This window comes from Leuresthes tenuis, unplaced genomic scaffold, assembly GCF_036924035.1.
Source record: "Leuresthes tenuis unplaced genomic scaffold, fLeuTen1.0.hap1 SCAF_8, whole genome shotgun sequence".
NCBI lineage: Eukaryota > Metazoa > Chordata > Actinopteri > Atheriniformes > Atherinopsidae > Leuresthes > Leuresthes tenuis.
The window spans coordinates 4,916,911-4,943,845 of NW_027325362.1; the positions used below are offsets into that span (position 1 = coordinate 4,916,911).

Below are 26,935 nucleotides of genomic sequence, written 5' to 3' on the forward strand. Positions count from 1 at the left end.
AAACCTGGAAAAATAAAATAAACCAAAAAAATAATATAATCATGAAGTTACCTGTTTAACACCATCCATCATTCCTTCAATACTGAACAAAAATCCAGTCCAGTGTTGCTGAAAAACACATCCACAGCATGTTGCGGCCACCACCGTGCTTCACACTGTAGATGCTCCATGAAATAGTTTGTTTATGCTAAGTCTGGGGGCTTTCTTTCATGGCCAAAAAGTTCAGTTTGACTTCCATTTGGCCTGAGAATATTCCTCCACGTGTTTGGGAAGCCTCGTAGATCCCTTTTGGTGACCTCCAAACACGCTTTTCCTTACGTTTTTCTCTTCAAGAAGACGTCTTTTTCTGGCTATTCTTGAATGAAGCCCAACACTGTAGAATCTACAGCTTAAAATGGCCTGGAAAGATAGTCCTCATGCCATATTCTTTTAATTTCTAACAATGAATTTAATGATGCTCTGCTGCATAAGACATATAGCTTTTGATGACTCATAACAACCTTACTCTGGACTTATCAAGAACTTTATCTAGAAACTGATTGGTTAGCTCCTTGGTCTTGACTGTGATCTTTTGCAACAGGTTTGTATAAACTGAGATCATGTAATGCTCAGATTGGACACGGGTGGACTTAACTGAACTACTAATGTGACTTAGCACCAGGTCTTAATTTGGAGCTTTTAATTTCTTCTTACTCTTTGGACATTTTTGTGTAGGTTCCCCAGATAAAACCCAAAAACGTGTTCATTTAACTTACAGATTAGAATTCAACAAAATACAGAGAATACCAAAGGGGGGGTGAATACTTTGTCAAGCCACTGTGTATGAAGCTCTAATACGTTGATTTCAGGTTAGAAAAGGATGAAAACAGCCTCTGAAGAGCCGAGTTAAGTTTAAGTGACAGAAAGCGTTTGCTAGAGGCCTTTAAGTGTAATGGTTAAATCAGGAAGCATTGTGTCACAGAGGGTCCTCACAAGCACAGACAAAAAAAAAAAAGAGTATTTTCCAGTATCCTAAGGAAGCTTATCCTATCTATCTTATGCTGATATGTGTGCATCATCTTCATCATCAGCTTGTGCTGTTCTGAGTGTAAATGTCATCTGCAACTGTGCTTTATTTCCTCTGCTTATAACAAGCAACATTTGGTGGATGCATGCAGGAGGGGAAAGCAAAAGGGGGGCCTTTCCCCCTTTTAGGTGATCTTTATCGACGTCATTAACACCTGGAATACAGCGGCTCAGAAGCCAACAGAGCAGTCTGTGGATATATGGAGGAGCTCTAAGTGTGCAAACGTAAGTGTCAACAGGGAGTAACTGAAAAAGAAAGCTTTGTAAGTAATAATTATCAATAAATAAAGCAGAGAGAGTGTTGTGAATAACACTACTGTCACCAAAATGACTGGCAATGGTATTCATAGTGGCATGAATCTCCTCAATCTGACAGCAAACTTCTAACGTATGATCAGATAGATAGATAGATAGATAGATAGATAGATAGATAGATAGATAGATAGATAGATAGATAGATAGATAGATAGATAGATGTCATGCATCAGTTATTTGTCAGAATAACAGATGACTAAATGATTTCTGATTAAATGCTGAAATACAACAAAGTGCATGCTAAAAAATAACCTGTTAAAGCATTCTTTCTTTAAAAAGAGACGTAACAGTCTTTATAATCTGGATAATTCACTCCCTCATCAGTACTTCTTACTGTCTTCCTCAATTTGATCTTCCACAGAGTCACTGACTCTTCTTCACCGCCCACACTCGTCCATGCATTTCACTCCTCAGTCATCCTCTGACAGAGTTTCGTGAGGGGTGGACGGACGAGACTTGCTTTGACCTCTTTCCTCCAGCTTCCTGTCCTGCAGGAAGTCTTGAATCTCTCCGGGCAAACGCTCAAACTTCTCCTGAAACTCTGACTCCACAGCCGCCTGCAGCTGGAGAAAAACAAGACATTCACATCGATTACAGACTGAATTCTTGCTGGTGGTTTCTGAGATAAACAGAGTGATTTTCAGTTTCCAATCAAAAACAACAGATATTTGTTCAGTTTATCTCAGACTATTGGGGCAGATGGGTTGTACATTTAGATTTGCAACCAGCTGTTGTCAGACATTGCTTCCAACAACAGGACAGCTCTAAAATGGCTGCCAGGAGGCATCATTCAAACACCCCATGCTGATGTCATCACTGACACCACAATGTGTGGGTGTGGAGCTACAGGCAGCAGCACCAGCATGGAGCACCATGCGCCAGAAATTTCCTGTTGAGTAGAGCACTCAAGCATAAAGTATGCAAACTGGTAGGTGCCACATTTCATCAAGGCAAGACCAAAGATAGATAAAAGGAAAAGGAAAGAACAAAAATAGGCATTTCCACTTGTGTTTACCTTTGGTTTCTGGTCTTGTATCTCCTGCAGGAGCTCGTTGTGCTGCTCCACCAGCTGATCGTGCCGCTTCGTCTGAGTTTCTTCAAGCTGAGAGCAAACAGAGTTTTATGATTGCACAGTCATAAAACTGAAAAAAAAAAACTCCCATAATCCAGATCCTGCATCAGCTGCTCACCCGTTTTATGTTCTGAACGACTTCATTGACATAAGATTTATTGATCTCCATCTTCTCCCTGGGACACACAGACAGATGGATCGAGCTTCATTGGATTTGGGTAAAACATTTTCTCTTCAGACATGATTAACATGACGGATCAGTGCATGAGGTGAATGAGAAAGCTTCAGCAGGTGTCTGTACAGCAGATACAGTAAATACTGATGTGTGTGTCTTTTGATCGTACTCCTCAGCCAGATGTTTCTCTTTGGTTTTTGCTTGGTTGATCTTCTCAGTTCTCCTTCGATCCATCTGCCTCTTCAACTCCTTTTTCTCCCTACAGCAGCAGGAAGAAAGATTCGAGCTGATGGTGGGGGAATGCTTTAAGAAAACTTCAAGTTGGTACTATATTTTTGGCACTGCATCATATGAAAGTCTTGGCTCACAAAATGAATGTCTACACTGTATAGAATGCCACATATTTTAAAAGGACTTCTTAGAACGGCTACATAACCACTAACCCGTGACCCATTCCTGCAAAATGATGTAGGGACAGGTCATGTGATGGGGTTAAAGGGTGGAATTGGGATTAGGACAGGGTTTGTGGTCCGGGATTGTTTGCATTTTGAGTTTGTTGTGGCTTGTATGCAATGCCACAAAGCCAAAATGAACAGCTAACTGCTACGTCAGCATTTTTTTACATCAGCTGACCAATCAAAGCACACTCCTCCTTTAGAAGCTTTAAAGAATAGAATAGAAAATGCTTTATTCAATAACAGGAGCTAAAAGTGAGCTTTTTAACACAGAAAGTGACAAAATATCCTCAAAGATTGAAAAGCATTTTTTAGCACATAGTTTTAAGGTTCACAAAGTTCTCTAGTGTTGCTTTAAATATTTGTCACAGATTCAGATCTCACTTGTCACAGATGTCCTTAAGTTTCTTCATCTGGGTGTTGTGACTCTCCTCAGCCAGACTGCTCAGTCGTTCTGTCAGCTGAAGGAAAAGTCATGTTAAAAACATACTGAGGCAACATAACAAGGGTGTTTGTGGGACATCTAAGGCCAGCTTCACACCAGAAACACGACATGTGCTTTGATCAGTTGTCACAGAGGAGGCTGCATGTGTGCATCCACACCATCGCCTCCACAATTGCTTTTAATGCCTCTGGTAATGACCATGAATGTGCTCGTTTTTCTGTGACCCATGGTTAATATGGCCTGAAGAGCAAAGGCATGAAAGTTGCCCAGCTGTAAGTGGAGAGCTGTAACATGCAGCTAATGAAATTACCTGAAAATCAATCATGATCATAACTGGCACGGTGTATTTTTAACGTTTATCAAACAGTGCTTCCACACAGAAACTTTGGTGAAAGGTGTATTGTTGCGAGGTCATTATGATGACCCAAAAATGTTTTTACTGGGAATTTTGGTGAAAAAAATGGGCATCACACGCCACAACTCCTGATGTCCCGCTGTGGATCTAATCTGTCCTGATCTAACTCATTACAACTGAAGCTGGGTGCTCTGGGACCTCAGAATATAACACATTTCACTTAAGACACAGATTTAAATGTACAGTCTGTGGTTACCTTTATCATTTAGAAGGATTTATTTAAGACTTTTTCTTATTATTCTTCACATAATCATTAAATGAAATGAACCAAAATGAGTCTTTACCGTTTTGATATGTTCCCTCTGTAGGTATTTCTGACTGTAATACTGTTCCTGCCTCAGGGCCAGAAGCTGCTGCTGCTGTTCGTCTCTAAGCTGCTGGAGACGATCGTCTCTCTCAGCATCCGAACACGAACCCCTGAAAAACACATGTAAAAATTCTAAGATCAAACATTTCCCCTCACTTTTCTATTTTCACTTAAGTTTTACATTAAAGTTTGTTAGAATATTGATCAGTAACAGGTAAGGATAATCTGGTGCACATGTTTTCACGTGGCTAAAAGTGTCCAAAATGCACGACAGCTTTTTTCTGTCAACTCAATCTTGGGTTAAGATGATGAGATGAAGGTGTGATCACCTGCTCTTGCTGCACTGCCTCGTCGTCTTTTTGTACTTGTTGTTGAACTCTCTGAGAAGCTCTGACGTTTTCTTCTGATGTCTCCTCACCAGCTCCTTCAGCTCCTTAAACTGACGTCTTTGCTCCTTCTGATAAAGCTTGGACTGCTGCAGACTCTCCAAAGTGCACGCTGGAACATCTTTTAACACAAGTTATCATACAGCATAAAGTTTACTAAAAATGGATGTTATTCAAATTCATCTTACGCCTTTAAGTGTAGTTTGAGTATCAGGTAAATACTGACCTATCAAAACACCTAAAACCAGGTCTTCAGTCTTCGCTGCAGGTTTGGCTGCTTCTAAAATACAGAAATATCACCTTTAACACCGCAAAGCAAATGTTTTCACACCAAATCTCCATCTAAAGTTATAGTTCCAGCTTTTCGTGGAGCATCCCTGTAATATTTGCATGGATCTGTGGTTGCTACCTGTCGTAGCTGCTTGCTGATTAGCTGCGGTGGCCTTGGGTGTCGTGGCAACGGGTGTGTGGCCTGCTGGGCCAGAGGTGGGACTAAGTCCATTTTCCAGTGGAGCAGGTTTTAGGTCGTTCTTGCGCTCTACACTGTTGTCAGTCTCATCCTGGATGTCAGAACAAAGAAGAGTCACAGCTGTTAACATGTAACTTTAAAGAAAAGGTCAGATAGTCTCACCTCGGTCTGTGTGTCCTCCTCGCCGTCCTCCAGAGTCAGAGCTGCCAGCTGTTTGGATCTCTGCTCAAGGAGGTTGACGTATCGGATCGGGTTGGACAGAGCCTCAATCACATCTGGTAAAAGTATAAAAACACATTAATGTAGAGATAAAACCACATCAGCTGATGTCGAAACATGTTGACTGGAGAAAGGGTCACGGGTTCAGATGAATTATGATCATTATGATAATTATGAATTATAATTATGTAAGGACGACTGTGTTGCTCTTAAACAGCCAAATAAGGGCTCAAACACTCAGGAAATTCTAATGTAAAAAATATCCTGTAGGTGGCACGAAATGAGCTGAAGAGCATTTGTGTGCTCATTAAATTTCTTGTTGTGGAAGTGGAAGTTTAGGCTGTGGGGTAAAGAGGGATGTTTTCAAAAAGCTCTCTGTGACTAAAGCATTTTAATGAATTAATCTAGATGTTTGGGAGACTTTATTCTCGTGCCACAGTGTTCTTTAATATGATGCTTTGATCTTCTGTGCTTTAATGGGAACAAATAGATAATTAAGATCTGTCAGTGATATCCTTTTAAAGACAAGTGATCTGACGAGTTCATACCTGCAAAAGTATCTGGGACATAGTCTTTGACTTCAATGTAGACGAACACAGCCGGCAGAATCAGTGACTGGTTCTTCTCATTTCTCAGGCCAATGTAGCGATAACCTGCAGAGAAAGGTCACTCAACACCAAGAGCCAGATGTGACCACAGTTTGGTTTATCTAGGAGGATAAATGTGTGATAAAATGTAAAAAAAAAACAAGACAGCAGAAGGGGATGTTGATCCAAGTCTGATGAATCCAAGTCAAATTAGCAGGAAAAATGAACACTTATTTCAATTAAAGCAGCCAAAGCATGTCTCTGCAAGCTGAGTGGGTTTTTGAACACAGTGGAAGCCAAGCTGTGTCTCACAGGAAGTAAGTGTGTAGGACAGACTGTCAGTGTCTGAATAATGTGACAAATTTATCCGTGGATTTACAGCCTCCACAGGCAATCCTTCAAGTTTGTTTCTCTGTGACATTTACAGTGAAGAACATTTGTTTGTTTTTTTAAATCCTGGCTATCGCAGATTTCTGGGAGGTGAGGTGAACAAACCGAGATCTCACAGATGACAACACTTAACTCACTACATACCCGGTCGGATGGCAGAGACTGGAATAATTCGATGACCGATAAACTTTCCTCCCTCCTCAAAAGCAGCAATTCTCAGAGAGGCAAGAGTAGGAAGAATCACCTGTAAGAGGGCAGAAGTTTAATAGTGAAATGAAAAAACGCTGCGCGTTTCTCGGCTGTTCCCCACCTTTTTGAAAATGATCGGCTCTTCATCCCACACCGGATTGACGGCGTTGTTGTTCTGAGAAGTTTTGGTTTTCAGAGCTTTCCTCCTGGTGTCTACAGGGAGTCCGAACATCTCCACCTCCACATACACGCCCACCCTCCGCTCAGTCAGGAACTGACCGGAAATGATCTAAGATGCACAGGAGCACTTAGGTAGCAGTGGAATGCTCTGACATAAACAAATATCTTGGGTAATCTAAAAAAAAACACCTTTTATCTTCAAGCATCAATGACTAGATCTCTAACTTTGAATGCTAATTGCTAAACATACAACTAAGTATGAAACAATGCAAGCTGCTACTCTGTTACTCTGCCATGAGTTGAAATTATTCCACACTGCAGGCATACCTTCACAGAGAGGGTGTTAGCTACAATTCCATCCACTGTGTTTTCTGTAAAAGGGTCAAAGTGTTTGTCGTGACGCCTCATGAACTCAGGCTTCAGTCTGTAGCCACTGCGACCGTTGTACTCGAACATGAAGAGGTTCAGCTGCATGGACAAATCTGGAGCAGAAAGTTCATGTCATGCTATCGATGCCAACGCTCACAAACACAAACAATTACACTTCTGGTTAGAGCTGTTGCACGTTTGTTGCAGAAGGGCTTATTTTTAGTAATGGTTCTGCTGCTAAATGGCTAGCATGGCTGGAGCATAAAACATACAATCAGTCCATCCAGAGAAGGAGGTTTAAATGAGTCAGATTCATTTAGGAGCTTGAATCAAAGACCTTGCGTCAGAAGCTATGGGACAGTATTCAGATATCTGTTCATATAACCTGTTAACTTAGCCAGGAAACTGAAACCAGGGTTCCTGAACAACTCAAATGTTCAGATTTATGTCAATTCTTTAACCATTTCACACCTGTACAAGCTCCCAGATGTTTAATAAATGGTTTTAAAACCCAACATGTATGTTACATTATACCTACGTGTGCTAATATACAGCCAAATATTTGCCAGAAGATTGTAGTTCCAGGTACTGTAGCTTGTAAAATTGAGTGTTTTCTTCATGCTGCAATGCTAAAACATCTGTCCTTTTAAACATCTGTCTAAAAAGGAAATAAACTAAGTGGCGCTGGCTCTGTTTGTTAACCTCAATGACACTGAACAGCAATTTTTCTTTTTGTTTTGGTAGAAAAGGACTGAAATGACTTTTTTTTCATGGTTTCTGTCCAGTCTTGGTCATTCACAGCATCATGCAGTCCATAGAGCAACCATAAAGCTTTCAAGAACGTCAAGCTCATTCTTTTCCACCCTCTCTTACACAGTAATGGGACTCCACTCTCTGCCTGCTTCAAGCACCATGAAAAACTACAGAGGATTAAGGATTAATATTGCCTCCTGGTCAGAAAAGTCAAGCCAATACAAAAGTAGGTCGTAGCCAGTGGGAATGACACCTCTGGTTGTAAAAAGAAGCAGACGAGTTTCTCTCTAAATCTTACCCATTCTCTTAGTCTGTGGTCCAACCATCACTCACCTTTCTTAGTCAATACAACATGGTGATAGTTTAGTCTAATCATGGTCCCACTTAGAGTCTAATAAATGATGTTACTGGCTAACCTGTTTAAGTATCTTTGGACTGCGCTGTGCTCAGTGTCTCGTCCAAAGAGAAAAATGGTAGATAAACTCAGAGGTCACGTTCTGGTGTCCATCTTTAATATCTACATGAAAAACACCTTTAATAACATGTTTTTATCCTTTAGGAAACAGAAAATGGGCAACAACATGGAAAACACAGACGTTTTTCCACATCTATTTGCTTTTTTCCATACTTATCAAGACCTTGACAGTACTAAAAACAAATTCCATAACTTTCCAAACAACACAGGAACTTTTACTAATTAATTATCATTTTATTTCTTTACCAATTGTTTGGTAGTTGAGAGCCACCAGCTGACATCCAGCGTTCCAGAAGAGCTGAGGCATGAAGTTTGACGAGTCCACCCTGGTTCCTTTGGGGTAGATACGACTCAGCTGGGATTTATTGTATCTGGTTAATGTGAGGTCAGGAATATTTTCAGAGTTTGTTACTTGTCCTCACTCCATTTCAGAGGTTACGGGACATTTTTGTCCAAAAGAGAGCTATTTATCATGACAAATACATGAGAATAACTTCAGCTTGCATATCTTTCTTTTAAGAAATATGTTCAGCAAAATCTGGTACGATAGAACGATAAGACTGTTCACTTTATAATAGCAGCAAAATAAGAAATATACCATTTTCTTTGTCCTTCTTGCCTGCAAATACGACTTCCTGAAAAAAAGGCTTTTGAATAAGACTTTATCAAAAGAGATAAAGATGGAGGAAGTGCCTGACAGCAACAAAGGGTCAAGGCAATTTATCAGCAAGCTTTATTCAATAAAGATGGATTAATGTCCTAAAAAACACGCATTGATAAAATTAGAGGAGGGAATCTGACCTGGAGTTATTGTAAATGACGACCGTTTCATTCCTGTGTAAAAGCATGTTTGTCACCGTGAGGATTTAAGCTGCCACAGACAGACAATTGATGACTCTGGTCTCTTTTTGTTGTTCCTGTCAGTTTCAGAAGCTCGAGAGAACGAGAAAGAGAAATCATATATTCTCTTCATTGGCTCTCTGTTAAACTTAAACAGATAAAGCTCTTAATGCCCGAGCTCCATCATATCTTAAAGATATCCTAGTTGGATATTTTCCCAACAGAGCACTTGGCTCTCAGGCTGCAGGTTTCCTTGTGGTTCCCAGAGTTTCTAAAAGCAGAATGGGAGGCAGAGCCTTCAGTTATCAGGCCCCTCTCTGTGGAACCAGCTGCCAGTTTGGCTTCAGGAAGCAGACACCCTCTCCACCTTTAAGATTAGGCTTAAAACTTTCCTTTTTGATAAAGCTTATAGTTAGGGATGGCTCAGGAGACCTTGAAACATCCCATAGTTATGCTGCTATAGGCCTAGACTGCTGGGGGAGCTCCCATGATGCACCTCTCCTCCCTCCATGTACATATGACATCATTGTTGGCATTAACTTGTGTTTCTCTCTCTCAGCAGGTATCTCTGGCCTGGTGTTATGGTGCTTGTCGTCCCCTCTTTCCTGTCCTCTCTACCCCCAGCTGGTTGAGCCAGATGGCCGGCATCCCTGGTTCTGGTTCTGATGGAGGTTTCTTCCTGTTAAAAGGGAGTTTTCTTCTTTCCACAGTCGCCTGGTGCACACTCAGGACGGGGGATTGGATCCAAGAGAAGTTTCAGTGCAATCTGTTGGTTTCCCTCGCTAGGTAACATTTAAAAAAATTGGCTCTGTATGAAATGGACTAATTTGGAATTGAATCAATTTGCTTGGATTGGACTGTGACGGTACAATGAATTGGGTTATTTGCTGTGACTTGGCGCCATATAAATAAAACTGAATTGAATCAAACTGAATAATTGTGTATCAGTCCAATCACACGGTTGCTTTAATGATAACATGGAAACAAGCCAGCTGTGGACTCCTGACATTTGAACCGACTCCAGCAGAGGCCGACATGAATGCCCTGAACTGACAAACTCAAAACCTGCTCTGTGACTCACGCCTAATTCTGAAGGTTTATAAATAAAATATATATATATATCGAGGAGGAAAAGGAACACAAAATATAGAGGTGGTTGCCATGGTATGCTGTAACTGCAGCAACTGTTGCCAAGGATACTCTACAAACTCCACTGGTGACTTTGTGAGGTGCTCCAAAGCTTTGGTCTCCACAAAAGAGGACATGTGGTAACAGCGGGCTGCCTCTACACACAAAGAAAAGACAAGAACACACACATTTCTGAGCACCACACTCCTCATAGCTTCAGCAAAGACAATAAAAGTCTAAACTACACATCAGTTTCTTCTGATCTTGTCATTTCAAAGCATCCATAGCAGAAAAAAATGCTTTGACCCCAACCCTTCAGGTTTTAATCCCAGAACATCGAAGGCACAACACTGGATTAAAGTAAACTTTAAGACAGCAGAGTTAGAAATAGAAAGAAACAGAACATTCACACATCAGTAAGGATCACTGCAGCTCAGCAGATTTCTCATCTGCTTTTCTTACTCTTTGATGCTTCGAAGGAGTTGAACTTGGTTGGTTGGACGTAGTTTACCAGAGTTGACATTTCCTCCGTAGCGACTGCCTCTCGCTCGGCTGAGCCCTGAGATTAACCACAACAGAAATGGAGTTTAACACTGTAATCTGAAATGTTGAAATCAAAGCTCTTACTTCAATGGTCTCATGGACAGAGAAGCAAAAGTTTGGAGACAGCGGCTGTCGTGATTTTCGTTTGGTTTCTGTGTTTTGTGGTTTTTAGTTTCCTCTCTGGTTTAGTTTAGAAGTTCTTCTTGTATGTTCCAGTTTTGTTTCATGTGTTTTGCTCGAGTTTCTGCTGAACTGTGATGAGAAGCCATCATTTAAACACAACTGCTTTGTTAACTGATAGCAACATAACAACATGAGCACACAGCGGAATTGATTCCAACACGACATCCAGGTGACTTTTGAACACAAATGCACCCTAATCGTATCTCACATCAGTTTTTGTTTAACCTTGTGATTTACACATGTGGCATCAACCACACATCAAAGAGTGTTTACAGGTCTCTGGGAGCTGGGTTTCATATATGGTAAACATGGTTGCATAAAGTCTTTTGTGGCTCCAGAGGGAGCTGCATAAAATCTGATTGATGGCCTCAGGTGATTTCTCTCTGTGCTTGTCGGAGATGAAGATTTCAAATTAGAAAGCTCAAAGAAGCAAAGCTCACATCTAAAGCCTGCTCCTTATCTCAATCTAAATTCAACTGTCTGCGGTAAAGGGTGAGATTTTTCACACAGAAAAGGAATCTATTTCAGCGCCATGGGTCACAGAATATGGTGGGAAGCAAATAAAAGGTCAGTGGAATGATCTTTGAATCGAAAAGTGAACAAATAGGTAGGTTTGCATCACCTGTGTGACTGAAGTTCAGACCAACACTGAACACTAAAGACAAAGAGAAACTAAACTAAATTTAGCAAGACCAGTACAGGAGGAATGATGAGGAATAAACAAAAACAACCTCAGAGACAATAGCAAACATACAGCTAAAAACAACAAGCTCGACAATGACAACAGCATGAAGAATAAACCAACAAAGCCGTGAAAGTACACAACACTTGTAAACATTAACAGATGGCGACAGCAGTGAGGGTGACCCTGTGTCAGCTCTGTATGATGTCACCACTGACCTTTTTACCATCATCATCTTCATCATCATCGTCCTCCTCACTCTCAGCCTCCATCTCTGTTAAAATTAAACAAGTCTTCATCATCTCCTCATCCCTTCCTCTTTACACAAATAAAACAGAGCAGAATGAAAGATGACTGTGTGTGTTCAGCTGACAGTGAAGAAGAAATCTGGCTACGAGGCAGGCGAGTCATCAGTGACTGCGTGCTGTCTCACAGTGAACAAAATACCTCCAGAGTTTAATGAGAGAGACCGTAAAGCCCCGAGTCAGAGACAGAAAAACAAACCTTAAATAGCAGAGACTTTGCTGCTGGTAAACAACAATTTGTAATCAAATGTGACTGAGACACGACTGACTGAGCAATGCTGTGAAAAAGTCTTGAGCCAGCCGTCATTTCTTTATGTTTGCTTCCAAGCAGCCAGACTTTCCTTTAAAGTGGTCCTGATCAATAGTTCTCCAGGCTTTCTGAAAGTCTTTCAAAGTTTTTCTTTGAATATTGGCTGCTTTTTCCATTCATTTTCAGTCCTTCCAACAGACAAATTTCGGAGGAATGTGTTTTTTTCTTTAAGCCACTTAACTCTGACCTATGAATCATTCAAGCAGAAAAAAATCTCCTAACTCAAGGGATGAACCAGTGTTGTGATAACAACTAAACAATTTAGCAAAGAACCAAGTTTAAATTGTATCTTTAGACACTTTGTTACTAGCAGCCTGTCACAAAGACATATCGTTTGCTCCCATTTCTTTAGTTGCATCTATGAAAAACAGCAAAGATAACACAGTCTGACAGACAGAAAATAGGATTTCTGCAGCAACAAGGTGATTCCCAAAGAGCTATTAGCTGAAAACTTGGCATATCTCAGCATGGTGTGCAGTGTGTCCTTAAAACATTTGAGGAAACTGGACAAGTGGAGGACAAAAGAAGAAGTGTCAGGCCTAAAAAACTATCTACAGCAGATGAACAGGATCTGAAAGTGATGTCCTTAAGAAAGAGGAAAAAATCCAGCTGTGACCTGACAGGACCTGAGAGATGCATCTGGACCTTCAGCTGATCCATCTACTGTTGGCCCAAGCCTCATCAGAAATGGTCTCCATGGAAGGGTGGCTGTCAAGAAGCCGTTCTTAAGGAAGGGAAACAGGGAGAAAAGGCTGAGCTATGCCAAATGACACAAGAAGTGGACTGAAAATCAGTGGCAACAGGTCTTATGGAGGGATGAATCCTCCCCAGAGCCCGGACCTCAACATTATTGAAGCAGTGTGGGATCATCTGACAGAGAACGGAACAAAAGGCAGCCGACATCCAAAGAAGAGCTTTGGGATGTCCTTCAAGAAGCCTGGAGAACTATTCCTGAAGACTCCTTAAAGAAATGACAGAAAGCTTGTCTCAGAGGGTTCAGGCTGTGTTGGAGAATAAAGGAGCTCAGACCAGATATTCACTTTCAGTTTAAAATCTGTCCACAAACCAAACATAGCTAGTCAAGCACGATATCTGATTAAAATGTGTGCATAACAGACCTGAACCGAAATCCATCAGATGCCTTTAGAAGTGCAAACAATCGTTTGTTCTAACATGTCTGAAGCTGATTATTCAGCCCACTCAAGCACTCCCTATCTAAAGGGTCATGGCACCTGTATGAGTATGTGCTTCAGCACAGATACTAGTCTGGGCTCTGTTTTCAGGATCAGCGGAAAAACATGTCAATACGGCTGCTTAATTTCCCTCTGCACTGCAGTTTAATTGCTGTTCAGAGCCTCTGATCTCAACAGAGATGTGTTGCTCATTACTGAGGCATCCCTGATGAGATGCAGAGGACTGCAGAAGTGAATCTGAATGAGAGGATATCCGAGTGCCACTTTGGCCAAAGTCAAGATTTAAATTACAGCTGAATAATTGAGGGTGTCCCCTGAAAAAATACAGAATCAAAAGTCCTTGCATCTCTCTTTTCTCTCGGTCACCAAGGACAGCATAAAGCTGCAGCTCCACCACTGTACCTTTTTTCAAATGATACTGATGACTCATGACAAACGTCTGCTGAATGTGAAAACAGTTCAGCAGATTTGCACCAAAAACATTTTGATTTAAAGCCTGAATACTCTTTAGCGCTAATGTTTTTCCATCTTCATGCAGCTGTTGCTGTCTGAGAAATTCGAATAAACTAATGTTCATTATTGGGATTTGATACAAAGACACATTCATTGTTGAATACATTTCACGTGATTTCTAGGCTGAAAAAGTCCTTTTGTCTTTGTGTCATACCTCCTGTGTTGTTGCTAGGAGACACCGGTTCGTTGCTCTGATTGGCAGGTTGGTCGATCAGCCTCTTGGTGTCTGTGTTGTTGGGGGGTTTGTGAGATTTCTTGTTCTTGATGAGAATTTTGCCCATCAGCTCCTGAGGACTGGGCAGGGGGACGCTGGGCTCCAGCTGCAAACACACAAGATGAAAGAGAGCGAAATGAGTTCAGCATTAACTGCAGACTGCCTTCAACACACAGCTTGAAATGACCCAGCAATCTGTACTTCTTACAGGGTATTTGTCCAGAGGGTCAATCAGCAGAGCTTCTCCAAAAATGGATCGACAATATTCAGCCATTTTAGCCTGCTGCTTCAAACTGAAAGACAAAATAAAGTGGATAATCAGACACGTGGATGTGTAGATAGTTTTTATCAGCAATAAGAGTAAAATCAAAGCTACATGAAGAGATTCTCACGAGTCGACGTGGTTTTCAAAAGATAGTATGACAGGGAAAGGGGAGGTTTTGAAGGCGCACTCTGCGATGGCTTCAATCACCTCCTAGAAAATGAGAGACAAAATCAGTTCTGATCAGTTCTGAAGGCAGCAAAAGAAAAATATGGGTCGGCACATGTTGCTCAGTCCAGTGAAAATCAGAGAAAAACATCAACTGTCCACACACTGCCATTCAAAGGCCGTTTGAATTACTACAAGCTAATTAAGCATGCAGAGAAAAAAATGATGTTTTTGTATGTTTTTAATCAGCGTTTATGATTGGAACATTTCAAGCAGGCTAATTAAGCATTTCAGCAGTAGAAAAAATAAAAAAGTAGCTGTAACCAACTTATAAATATCTGATGGAAAAGAAGACAACAAAGGTAGAAATCAGGGTCCTGGCAGCTTCTGCTTATATATGTTTTGATTAATTGCAGCAGACCTTTACTGCCTTTGCTGTCACCCGAACAGCTAAAAAGAGCTGCCGGACCAACTATCGTGGCCAGTGGAGCCAGGACAAGACAGAACAGGGCCCGGATACATACAAGAGCTTTAACCTATTGGTCTCCACCCACCGCCTTGTCACAGGAGAAAGGAGATGAGGTGTGACTCAGGTTGTAGCAGTGGGATACATTCTTACAGAGACCTATGGAGTCTTGAGCCAGCCTGAAGGTATTTCAAAGTCTCTCTTTGGCTTTTTCACTCATTTTCAGTCCAGTACTCGGACCAGACAAATTTCAGAGGAATGTGTTTTTGTTTGTTAAGCCACTTGACACTGACCTATGAACCTATGAATTGTTCAAGCATAAAAAGGCACCTTGTTTAAGGGATGAACCAGTGTTGTGCCTTCACATAACAGACAATTTAGAAAAAAGCAGTGCTTACGCAGATTGGCACAAATACACATAATTTCTTCCCATTTCTTTAGTGGCATCAGACACTGTGATAATGCAGCCTCATCACCACTTAATGGGTGGAACGTGATCTGCACTGGCACAGCAGGGGATTTTGGCAAAGGCCCCGATACACCAAGACTACAACTGAATCAGGTAGATCAGGACCGTCTGTGAACATGTTCCACCATTTAAATCCCCACAAGAGGAAAGAAATGCTTTCATCTATCAGATCAAATGTTTATGATTCTCCTATTGGCTCCCAGTGGATCAAACAATCTCTTAAAAATTACAATTTTGTGTTGTGAAATGACAAATAAACAGAACCTTATAACTGTCCAGAGTCAGCACATTTGGAGTTGTGTGATACAATCTCAAAAGATAAATAAAACTGGTCGTAAATGCAGATTTTAATTTACAATTTAGGTGAGCGGTTGATTCACATCCCTGTATATTTGGACCCACCTTAAAAGGGATTTCTGATGTCATGGTGAACCCATGAGTGATGACAGGTTCCTCCTCAGCAGTTCTTCCTTTCCACACGTCTAATTCCACACAGCGACAGCCCGCCAGCAGAACCTGCCTGTACATCTCCACGGAGGAGCTACCTGCCAGCTGACCCGCTAAAACCCACAGAGAAGAAGTTCAAATATAAAACTAAGGGTTACTAAGGTACTAAGGGTTTTTATTCTATTTAAACTTTTGTGATGAAAACTGTGAACATGGATGAGATTCTAGGAAAGAATCCACAATGGCGCCCATGTTATATAAGAGCAGAGTCATAAATCCAGACACAGTTAAAAGGTTTTAGGGGCACAACTTTTATCTTTCTAATATGTTTGTTCCTGTTTATCCTCTCAGTTTGCAACTTTTGACTTGTACGTTTGTGGTCAGTATGAAACGAGGTATGTTAGGAGTGTGATTTAACACATAATAGACATAAAGTGTCCCCCACAAATCCAGGTTTCCAAGCCTGGATTCCAATATGTCTCAGTTAATCACAACGATCAATTTGTCTCTCTGCTCTTTACTTTTCGTCAGTTTATGAAAACAAAAAAACAGTGTTTTTAAACCAGTCAAACAGTCCCCAGCCATTGAGACGGCTTATACCGCTCAGGGGGGCGTAACTGAGTATAGTCACATGTCTGATGACATCACGCGCATATCCTCTATAGTTGAACCTTTTCAAGCGGAAGCAGATGTGCCAGCCAATGAAACCCTCGGACTAATTTGCGTCTGGTCTCGTGACTGATTGTGGTTAACATCAAGGTCAGCGTTAACATGTTGCATCTGTGTGATGAACGGCAGGCTCGCTTAATCCAGATCAGGGTTGCGGGAGTCTATCCCAGCTGCTATCGGGCTAAAGACGGGGTACAACCTGGACTGGTCGCCAGTCCATCGCAGGGCCAACACGGAGACAAACAACCAGACACACTCACACTCACTCAATTTAGGATCACCAATCCACCTCACATAAATTCTCTGGACTGTGGGAGGAAGCCAGAATACCCGCAGAACCCACACATGCATGAGGAGAACATGCAAACTCCACACAAAAGGACCCCGGCTGATATTTGAACCAGGATCTTTCTTGCTGTGAGGCCACAGTGCCAACCATCACACCAGCCAAGTCACATATTCCTCAAATTTATTTATAGCTCTATATTTCCTGTGTGAGCAAATGACTCATGAGATCATTTTTGGTAAGAGAGCAGTCTTCAATACTCACCTGTCAGATGCTGTTCTTTTTCACCGCGGTCATGCAGAAAACACAAACCTCACAATTTTAGGTCATTGTGCTTTAGATTCAGGGCCAATAAGTCGGTGGGTAGCTTTGACTTAACTCCAAAATGATCCATGTGTGTGTTGGCTGCCTCTGAGTCCTTATTTCCTTTAGGTCCATTCACAGCAATGCAGTTTGGTAACTTTGGTTTCGATCAAGGTGTTTTGTCAGAGTTTATCGTCGCTGTATAATGGCTATGACTAACTACACTGGCTCACCGAGAAGAGCTGCTTGTTCTCCTGATACTCGCCTTTGTTTGCAGAGTTAGAAAGTGATTTTTCAATACATTTGGATGTGTTGGAGCACTCATAAACAATTCAATATGGGCTTTTTCTGCTGTTTATATCAGCCATTAGCTGAATGACTTAGCCTCAAGCCCACACTTTATTTTCTTCTACTCGGTGAAGGAAGTCAGCAGCTTCTCCACACATTTGAAACAATGACTTTGTTATGAATCGAGTGCTCAGTGTTTAAGTTTGTAGTGAGTCTGCGTACCTGTCAGGTATGTATTATGTGACGAGTTGATGAAATAGTTAGACAGAGGGAAGCTCATGTCCTCAGACTGATCCAGCTTCTCCGGGGGAATGACTCCATTCTCGTCACTGGACAGATAACTGGAGAACGCCTGGAGAGAAATCATGCCTAAAGGCAACATGCATACAATCATACAAGAAACATATTAAAGGCTAACAGTGACAAACACATTTCAGTAAAAATAAATAGAGTCTCACAGAGTGAGGGATATGACTTTAATAAAGTTGATATCCTTAATATTCTAATTATTGTATATGTTAACGTCACATTCATCCGATATAACGTGACAATTAAACCTCACCAAACATTACGCAATAGTTTATTCATGCCAAGCAATTCCTGATACTCTTCCAAAGAGATGCAGATAAACACTTTTTCTGCGTCCGTTTGGGTGAAAGGTTCAGTGCACAGGATGCTATGACATCTAGTGGCGCAAACTGAAAACTACAACCAACTGAAGTCCATTACTGTTGTGGGCCAACAAGGCCATCTTCTTTTGTATTCATGCATCCATTATTGGTTTTCTTTCAAGTTTCCTGTGGAAGAAGTGCCGCTCACAGAAAGTTCCATTACTGGCTGCCTGTCTGGACTCCCTGATAACAGCTGAAACATGTTGGTTTTTTAGCACTCACCATAACTGTGCCACTAATATGACGGCATTTGAAATATTTTTTTTTCAAAAAAGAGAGCAAGTTCAGTATGTGACGACTTTGAAGAATTAAAGAGAAAGCGTTTCATTTGTCCTTTTTGGGGCTTAGCATGGCAAAGAGGGCGATCTGCAAAGTCTACTCTCAGCTGATGAAAACATTTTTCAACACAGTGCATCGTCACATGTAACACCTAAAGTAAGATTGCAAAATATTAAGGGAGAAAAAACGATTTCTGCCACCAAATTCTCTGCTGGATAGAGCAAACACTAACGTGAGAACCATAGCTGCTGAATTTAACAGTTCACACTATGTGTGTGTGGGAGGGTTCGTGAGGTATTTTGATTCCTACACAAAATAAAGCGTAGCTCTACTTATCTTGCCAGGAATGTGGGAGAGAAAGTGTGTGTTTGTGAGCACCTTGCTTGAGTTGTGCCTGGTCATGTTGGTACCTCTCCATCAGAGAGTGTGTCTGCACAGGACGAAGAGGCGGGTAGAGGATTTCGTTGAGCCTCGGGTCTCGCTGCTTGTTGTTGATGAACTCTGTCATCTGATCGACTGACAGCGTTCCGCCATCGCCTCCTCTGCAGAACAAAGCTGTGTCAGTGCTGAGGTTAGAGGGCTCTAAATCCAAAACTAAGAAACGATACACTTTTAGGCTTCTTTCTTTTCTAAAACCATCCGTGTGTATGGATTTATGCCGCATACAGCACCTATGAGCTTTATCCAAAGAGACGCAACCTACTGTTTTCCAGAACTAAAGAATAATATTTCCAACAAATTAAGAAACAGCATTTCATCATCATACAGCCAAGAAATCTTCTGTAAATTATTTATAGGTGCCAGCAACTTATAAGCAAGTATTTGCAGCCTTTCTCTATTGAACAATATTATAGATTAAAAACTGCTTAATCGTTTTTCAGACAAAACAAACCAAAAGGCGACGACTGGAAACCACTGATAGATATTTGTCATTATCAGATGTTTTGTAGTCTAATCAATTGAATAATGACTTGCAGGATGACTTTGAATACACTAAACACGACAGAGATAAGACTGATTACTGCTCCAAAGTCTTACATTCAGCCTCTTTCTTTAGTCCTTCTCTGTGCACAAGTGGGGCAGCAGATGAATCATTATTCATCATTCTTCTCATGTCAAAGAAACTGGCCTGAAGCAATAACAGCCCACTGTAAACAGCTCATTTTGTAGTCTAGCCTTACTGCAGTTTGAAGATGCCGCTGAGCTCAGGACGGGGGCAGAGACTGTCCAAGAAGCTCCTGTAAACTTCAAGAGTAAAGTCCTCCAGTTTGATACTGTCACCCTGTCAAACAAAGAAAACATGAGCATAAAGACAGTGTCTCAGTGTCAAATACATCTTTATCTAACTTATTGTTGTCCAACTCTCTGATCTGGTACATATGCAACCATTTTCTCAACTTTCGGTTAACAAAAACATTCTTTCTTTTTCACAGTGGTTGTCTTTGTGAGGTTCATATGAGAAGAGATGTTGACTTCTGCATTACTGCCACTCATTGGTTGGCAGAAAATCTTGATGACCCAGATATTTGAGCTCATTTCACCCCTCCATGCACTGTGAGTCAATCTAGACCAAAACAATCAGATAAAGCCTCAACAGTAAAACAGAAAACAGAAAAAGAAGAATGAGGTTAAATTTACACTATACATCTTAACAAGGGACTTATCCATGACAGATTCTACACAGTTAAACTACTATACTGTTTCCAAAAAAGTTGGGTGTAAAATATTGATGCTCATTTGATGCCAAAGACCTCTTTAGAAAATACATACATTGAGATAACTCGTGTTGTTGCTTTGTAATGTGTAAAATGTTGAAAATTCAAACTAACGCACCTAGTTGTAAAATTTAGGCACGCAGCACCAAAATAGGGTCCCAAAAATGCAGCTAAATCGCCTGCAGAAGAGGCCCATGAGCTGCCTGGAGTTAGTGGAGGACTGTTGGAGGAATGGGTCGAAGCCCCACTGTGAGCCCCTTCTGGTGGGCTGCATTCTGCTTGGCATCAGACAGTTGCAGATAACAAAAGCCACCAAGAACATAGCTGAAGTGCCAAAAAAAAGGCATCGTAGTGGTTGTGGATCATGAGGAGTGACCACTGGTGCAGCACACTACTTGGTCACAAGGTGGGAATGATCACCTGTAGCTCAGGTGAATACGTCCGATGACTTCAGACCTGAAACACTCTGGACTCTGGGTTTATTACTGATGATGTGCTCAGGTTGCACCGATTTAGGTAACAAGCACTGAAATGTGTTGTATATTCACCTGGTGCGTTGAAATCTGATGCTAAAGGTGTGACGCTTGGGCTCCTGACAGAGCAGCGGTAAATGATGCCATTTAAACTAAATGTAGGGTTTAAATGCGTCCCAACTTTGATGGAAACAGGCCTGCCCAAAGTACCATGTGTATCAACCAAACTTGTGTTTACCCGTCCGTATGGCAGTCTGCAGCTGTCCAGGGAATTCTCTACTCTTTTTCTGTCTGATGAAAACAGCCGAACAATGCTGCAACACACAATGACATCACAGAAACTCATCACTTGTTCTTGTTCTTTCTAAAAATGTCTTTTTTAATCACCCCTTCAAAAAGCCGTTCATCTCAGACAACCCTCACATACCTAAGCTATCTTGCTATCTTGCTAAACGTTCATTATTTCCCTTTGACCCCCTAAAAGCGTGAACATTTTCAGTATGTTGTCTTATCATCTCCTTCAAATTCGAAACCTCTTCGCTTGTTTAAAACTCCCTTAACTTCCAAGATATCAACTGACCTTAATTCTGCTCTTGGTTTGCTTCTAAAATACAGCTTTCCTTCATGACTGCTTTATCCATCTCATGCTCTGGCACCGGTTGATTACCAGGTCAGTGCTGAATTAAGCACCTTCGTGAATCATGTCCCTGTTTTTGCTTCCCCAAGTGCACATGGAATTAAGTGTATTTTTGGAAGCATGGGACAGGAAAGAGCAAAGTTTAAGTTTGTGGGTGTCTCTGCAGATTTTGTCAGGCTATTTCTTCACATCTGGAAAAATGTGCTGTAACATGGGCTCTTTTATCTTTTAAGTTTAAGCAGAGACAGAACAACAGATTGAAGATAAGGAATCATCACAGACTCACTTTTTGACTGGAATTCTTCCTTCTGCGTTCGGCTGAAGTGTTAACCTGACGTACCTGAATCAGAGAGAGAAGAGACATGACTTCCAAAACATCACAGGCTTCAAAGAGCTATCTGGAAAACTGGTCTTCTTCATTTTTAGTCAATTAACTAACTAATATGGAAATAATTCAGTGACCAAAGGACAGCAGGTATTGGGTAAAATATGTCTAATGCAGATCCTTATGGTTAACAATTCATTAATCCAGTTGCCTAGTAATGGAAAATTAGTGTGAATGACAACAAAACCACCCAAGTGTTTCTTTCATAAAATGAGGATCTGATTTGAACTGAACTCAAAGTATGACCCTGATACTAATTGCCTTCTCAGATCAGCTGAAAAAGAATCATTACACCTTAACTTCTAACTCCTGGAGACAACGTGGACTCTGGTCGGAATACTCTTCCTAGAAGTAATATTATGAGGTTTTGCTAAAAGTATTTTTTAAATTCAGTCTTTATTTTTCCAGCCTGCCCTCACACAATACATCCAAAGACACAAAAACACCTTTTCAATCAGACTGCAGCTTAACAAATTACAAAAAAAGTGGGAAAGATGCATGTTGCCAAGACAACCAGTTTCATTTTTACTTCTTTTTGCAGCATGTATTTTGTTTATAAGATATTATGTCAGTGTTATCAAAGCACATCCCCCACACTCTGGCTCATCTCAACAAGGACAGTTAATTACTTTATTTAATTAGTTTTTCTCTGTTTTAATTTCTTCTGTGTTTTCTTCTATCTTTAAGATTAATATTCACAAGTACATCAACATTCAAATTTTCCACTTTTAATAACTGATATCAACTGGTTGGTTAGGCTTTAATTTTACATTGAATATGTTGAAAATGATATTTTTGTGTGCATTAAATCTCAACTGGATCAACCAGTTAACCAGCAATGAACCTAATCATTAGCTGCCGCTCTACTTGAAACAGAATAACTTCAATAACCACATTTCCTTGTGGACACAACATATGTTTCGAGTGAAATTGAATGTTTATTGTGATATAAACTCGCAGTGGCCTGTCTTTATAAACTCTCAGAGCCCAAACCTCCCATAATAAATACAAAATATATTAATGCCTTGAGCTGCTCCAAAGGAAAAACAACTGTACAATAAGACATACAGATATGTGCCAAATGAAATGGAAAAACCGACATGAAGAGAGCTGTTAAGGTTCTGGGCGATTATGTGGGATGCAACAGTATTCTTTCAAAACATTTCCTTGGCAGTGGGGTTGGGATGTGGTGGCCTTGAAGGCCGTGGCATTAACATTTTATGCACTCCCATCAGGACCACAAAAGATGGACACGGCTTCCATCCAGCTCGTCTTTAGGCTGTTACACTGAATGAATATACACGTGTGTGTGTGTGCGTGTGTGCAAACTCACGCTTTCAGCAAACTGTGGTCTCTGTTGAGATTGTAGCTCAGCAAATTGGAAGACAGAGAAAACAGTTCCTCACACCATGCCTGCAGAAACACACACTCTTTCATCGTCAACAACAATAGCATCATCATCAGTCCCAGTCACGGACGCACTAATGAGTTCAGCACCTTGGCTTCGTCCTCCTGTGAAGCGATGAAGTTAAGCTGGTTAACATTTACGAGGTCTGAGGCTGTAACCACGGTAACCATGCGGTTCTCCAGCCGACCAACAAGGTTCCCCACATCGAGCAGCTCCCGTAGCTTGGCCTCCTATTGGATGACACAGAATGAGATCTCTCAGCTGAAACAGAGTCACTCTGGAGGCTTTTGACAGGCAACAGCGGAGGTGAGGGGAAATGGAGGGGGGGCACGAAAGATGGAGGTTATCTGGACCAGATTATATGCATCTGAGTTATTTGAAAGGAATAATACGCTCACAAACTTTATATACTGTGTGAAATTATGGTAAAAAATGAATGCCAGTATTCTGCATGTTGTCTAATTCAACTGAATGCAGGTTGAACAGGTCAATCAACCAAATGCAGTTTTATTTATTGCTCAGTAAACATTCCTTGAGCTGCAACTGTGCATAAAATCTCATCCATCTTTCATTAATTTGGTTGGTTTCAAAACTAACTAAATGTATCATGAATGTATATTTTATTAGAGAACAAATTCTAAAAAACTTGGTTGAATTAAAACAGAGCCCTCGAATATGTCAATGATCAACTGAAGCCTTCTGTTTGATCTCATCATTTATCTATTTATTGACAGGAAGTAGATTTAAATCTTTCCTCATATAACAATGACCATCCAAAGGAGGAAGGGAGGAACGGAAGGAGATCATCAGAGACATCGGGGAAGCAAGTTTAAGATAAAAAAACAATATTGACAAAATGTGTCCATTGCTATATCTGCAGAACACTTGTCAAAGACTTGTCCTCTTAAGAGAGAGGAAGATAGAAGAAGAATTTAAAATTCACACAAAAAAAACACATGAAAAGGAAAACAATATACATACACATGAGAGATGTTACATGCACAGAAAATTGGAATCTGAATATCACAAACTAGAATGCCAACTACAGGAGTTAATTCAAACATAACATCAAATATGAAAAAATAGATTAATAAAACATCAGTTTTCCTGCTACATTAAAGGAGGAACCACTGAGTGTGAGGTCACTGAGAGGCCTCACAGGTGCGGGAGGTGGGCAGAAAATCGAAATGCAAGAATGAGATACCATAAGTTTGACACATGCTGGGTGAAAAGTCAAGTTGAGGTGTCAGGAGGTGGAAAGGTGATGGTACCTTGGGTGTTTTGGTGCTTCTACCCGTTCTGACATCCTTTACGAAGATCAGGTCCAACAGTTCTGTGTCCTGATGAGAGCACACCCACACAAACACACAAAGAGTCAGCTGTTATCGATGAATGCTTCCCCCTTTTTCCAGCTAAGGATTTAAGCCCACCTGGAGATAAAGTGTGTGTGTATGTGTGAGAGAATCAATGACCACATGCTGTCTCGAGTTCTTGCTTTCAAAGATATTCTCTCTGCTTTTCAGTATATTGTATAGCTCTTCAACACGTATTGCTCTACAGTCCAACACATCTATTGGTGCTCACACAATGAGCTAAATATAAAAACTAATTCATGATAGCATAATCTTTTTAGCTTTAAAATTTCTTTAAGATAATGTGCTACGAGCCTACAGGAAGACTGACATAGACCGTGTGGGAGCAAAGTGTTAGCATCTTAGCATGCTCCTTCCTCACTTTTTTCCAATATCAATTTAACACATATTATCACATATATCCAAGTCATGTTAACAAATAAGCTGTGTTCAAACCCATGCTTTAGTTTAAGTGGAGTCAGCTTGTGTCATTGTTAGCTCTGTTTCACCAGCGAAAAACAGTATTAGCTTAATTGTTAACAAGTAGCAACTATAGCAAGTAGTGTTGCTATAGATACCTGGTAACTGTTGGTCATGGTTAAACATAAAATGAAAAATAAGTAAGATGATACTTGGGCTACTTTTAATTAATTTGGGGGGTACTTTAGGTAGTGAAATCCTAAAAAAAAAACTAATATAGCCAAAACAACATATCTACAACTTTTATGGCCTTGAATATATCGTCATGTCTTAAAAAGGCTTACTTGTCCAGAATCAAATAAAAGCAAATCTGAGGATATGCAGATTAGCTCCACCACTTCCATGGCTGTAGCTGCTTAGCCTGGACCCTGCTCAAACATCTTGACTCTTCAGCTTGATTACATTAATGTTAGATAAACCTCCCTGCCAGCTGAGACCTTCTTAGCTCAAGTGAGAGGTTCCATAGGTTTGTTAAGGGTCATTGAGAGTTATTGCTTCATACTTTTTTTCTGCTGACCTGTATGTTCTATACATTTTATGTTGATATAAACACAAAAATTGTGATTAAGGAGCCTCATCCATCATTCACAACATGTAGTGAATGACATTCCAGCTCTGAGCATCTCTCCAACACATTTCTCTGTGAGATTCATGTGCAAAAAAGCTGACTGCACATTCTCCAGAAAATGTTTGGTGTTCAATTGTAGAAACTGCTTTTGTGACTGTCTTTTGTTGGGTTTCCATTCCCGAGCAAAGCAAATCTGATAAAATATTATGAGAAGCCTAAAAAAAGAAATGTGAATCAGGCACGTTTGCATTTGTTGGTGTGGACTATGTAGTCACACCAGAGGATGGTTGTGAAGCAGTAGAAGTAGTTGTCCTAGCTTCATAGAAACCTTTAAGGACGATAAATAACAATAACTGTGGTGAACATCCAGAGAAAAGAGGAGACAACTCTTCTTTAGCTATTATTTTTCTCTCTGGTAATATCTGGGATATCATATCTGGGAGTAATGTGAGTTTATTGCTTGCTGTGAGACTGGAAACAGCTGGTGTATCAGGTCAATTTTTTCCAGGACAGATGCAAAAGTGTTTGCATGTCCCCCAATAGGTATCCTGTCCTCTTCAAAACAGGCAAAAGCCACCTCAAATGAGTGTATAATCTGATTTGGTGCAAGAGTGGAGGTTTTATCAATTTTTATTGTTGCTGTTTATCTTATCTTTCTAAATGAAAAATCCAAAACGTAATGAAATCCTGGCTACAGGTGGTTTTATAAGAAGTTGTACTAGTGGTTTCAGATGCTGTGAATGCTGTGTGGACGGGTGAAATTGGATTAGGTTCTACTTCGCAGAAGGTTGGTGGTAAATATCAGTACTTCCTTATGTCCAGGCTATTTTGGCATCATATTTAGTATTTTTCTTTGTTATGAGAATGTACTACGGTGAGGCAGAAAGGTGTCAATCAAAGTCTTTTAGTTTGTTTAAACTGTGCCCTATATCTGCCTCTCTTAGAATAGGGCACAAAAATCGGTCAACATCTGTGCTCATGTCCACTTCTCCCAGTAGACTAGGTAGATGCAAGAACTGCTGCGAGTCTCATCAAGATGCAGGTCAGTGGCAAAAACTGGACGTAGATGCAGAAACTGACTCTTGAATGAGAGTCTTGCTTATGAACTATAGTTTCAAGTCATAAATTCTCAACCAGGCTAATTTGTGGTAGTAATCTATGGCATTATGTTTGTGTGTGTTTACCTTGTTTTGGTCAGTCCAGTAGAGGTAAAATCCATGTGGGTCTACATGTAGTGTCACTGGATTGACAGTCGACAGATCCTGGAAAGACAGATGGAGCCAGTGAAGACAAGCAGAAGATAAAACTATCAAAGCAACAGCAAACATTTCCTTTAAAATGCACCCAAAAACTCCACAGTAATAAAAGCAAAACACCCATCTCAGTGGATCGCTGTTTACTTGTTGGAGAAGGAAAATTAGGCAACACTACG

At 40.7% G+C, this 26,935-nt stretch overlaps 1 protein-coding gene across 1 annotated transcript in view; it reads right to left on the minus strand.

Moving 5' to 3' along the window:
• Nucleotides 1–38: 38 nt before the first annotated feature.
• LOC140312768 (1-phosphatidylinositol 4,5-bisphosphate phosphodiesterase beta-1-like) overlaps nucleotides 39–26,935 on the minus strand; it is a 30,685-nt gene continuing 3,788 nt past the window's right edge. Inside the window, exons 2-32 of the mRNA XM_072390570.1 lie at nucleotides 26,688–26,765; nucleotides 24,375–24,443; nucleotides 23,193–23,333; nucleotides 23,029–23,108; nucleotides 21,597–21,650; nucleotides 20,912–20,987; nucleotides 19,667–19,767; nucleotides 18,864–19,027; nucleotides 17,758–17,904; nucleotides 15,945–16,102; nucleotides 14,570–14,652; nucleotides 14,386–14,470; nucleotides 14,118–14,283; nucleotides 11,861–11,916; nucleotides 10,697–10,793; nucleotides 10,307–10,391; nucleotides 8,513–8,637; nucleotides 6,997–7,151; nucleotides 6,611–6,778; nucleotides 6,445–6,544; nucleotides 5,872–5,976; nucleotides 5,267–5,379; nucleotides 5,045–5,195; nucleotides 4,862–4,915; nucleotides 4,579–4,756; nucleotides 4,227–4,359; nucleotides 3,467–3,543; nucleotides 2,797–2,886; nucleotides 2,571–2,628; nucleotides 2,396–2,482; nucleotides 39–1,943 (exon numbers count right to left, since the gene is read on the minus strand). Of these exons, the coding sequence (XP_072246671.1) occupies nucleotides 1,791–1,943; nucleotides 2,396–2,482; nucleotides 2,571–2,628; nucleotides 2,797–2,886; nucleotides 3,467–3,543; nucleotides 4,227–4,359; nucleotides 4,579–4,756; nucleotides 4,862–4,915; nucleotides 5,045–5,195; nucleotides 5,267–5,379; nucleotides 5,872–5,976; nucleotides 6,445–6,544; nucleotides 6,611–6,778; nucleotides 6,997–7,151; nucleotides 8,513–8,637; nucleotides 10,307–10,391; nucleotides 10,697–10,793; nucleotides 11,861–11,916; nucleotides 14,118–14,283; nucleotides 14,386–14,470; nucleotides 14,570–14,652; nucleotides 15,945–16,102; nucleotides 17,758–17,904; nucleotides 18,864–19,027; nucleotides 19,667–19,767; nucleotides 20,912–20,987; nucleotides 21,597–21,650; nucleotides 23,029–23,108; nucleotides 23,193–23,333; nucleotides 24,375–24,443; nucleotides 26,688–26,765 (3,387 nt within the window). The 3' untranslated portion in view covers nucleotides 39–1,790. The remainder of the gene's footprint in view (nucleotides 1,944–2,395; nucleotides 2,483–2,570; nucleotides 2,629–2,796; nucleotides 2,887–3,466; nucleotides 3,544–4,226; nucleotides 4,360–4,578; nucleotides 4,757–4,861; nucleotides 4,916–5,044; nucleotides 5,196–5,266; nucleotides 5,380–5,871; nucleotides 5,977–6,444; nucleotides 6,545–6,610; nucleotides 6,779–6,996; nucleotides 7,152–8,512; nucleotides 8,638–10,306; nucleotides 10,392–10,696; nucleotides 10,794–11,860; nucleotides 11,917–14,117; nucleotides 14,284–14,385; nucleotides 14,471–14,569; nucleotides 14,653–15,944; nucleotides 16,103–17,757; nucleotides 17,905–18,863; nucleotides 19,028–19,666; nucleotides 19,768–20,911; nucleotides 20,988–21,596; nucleotides 21,651–23,028; nucleotides 23,109–23,192; nucleotides 23,334–24,374; nucleotides 24,444–26,687; nucleotides 26,766–26,935) is intronic.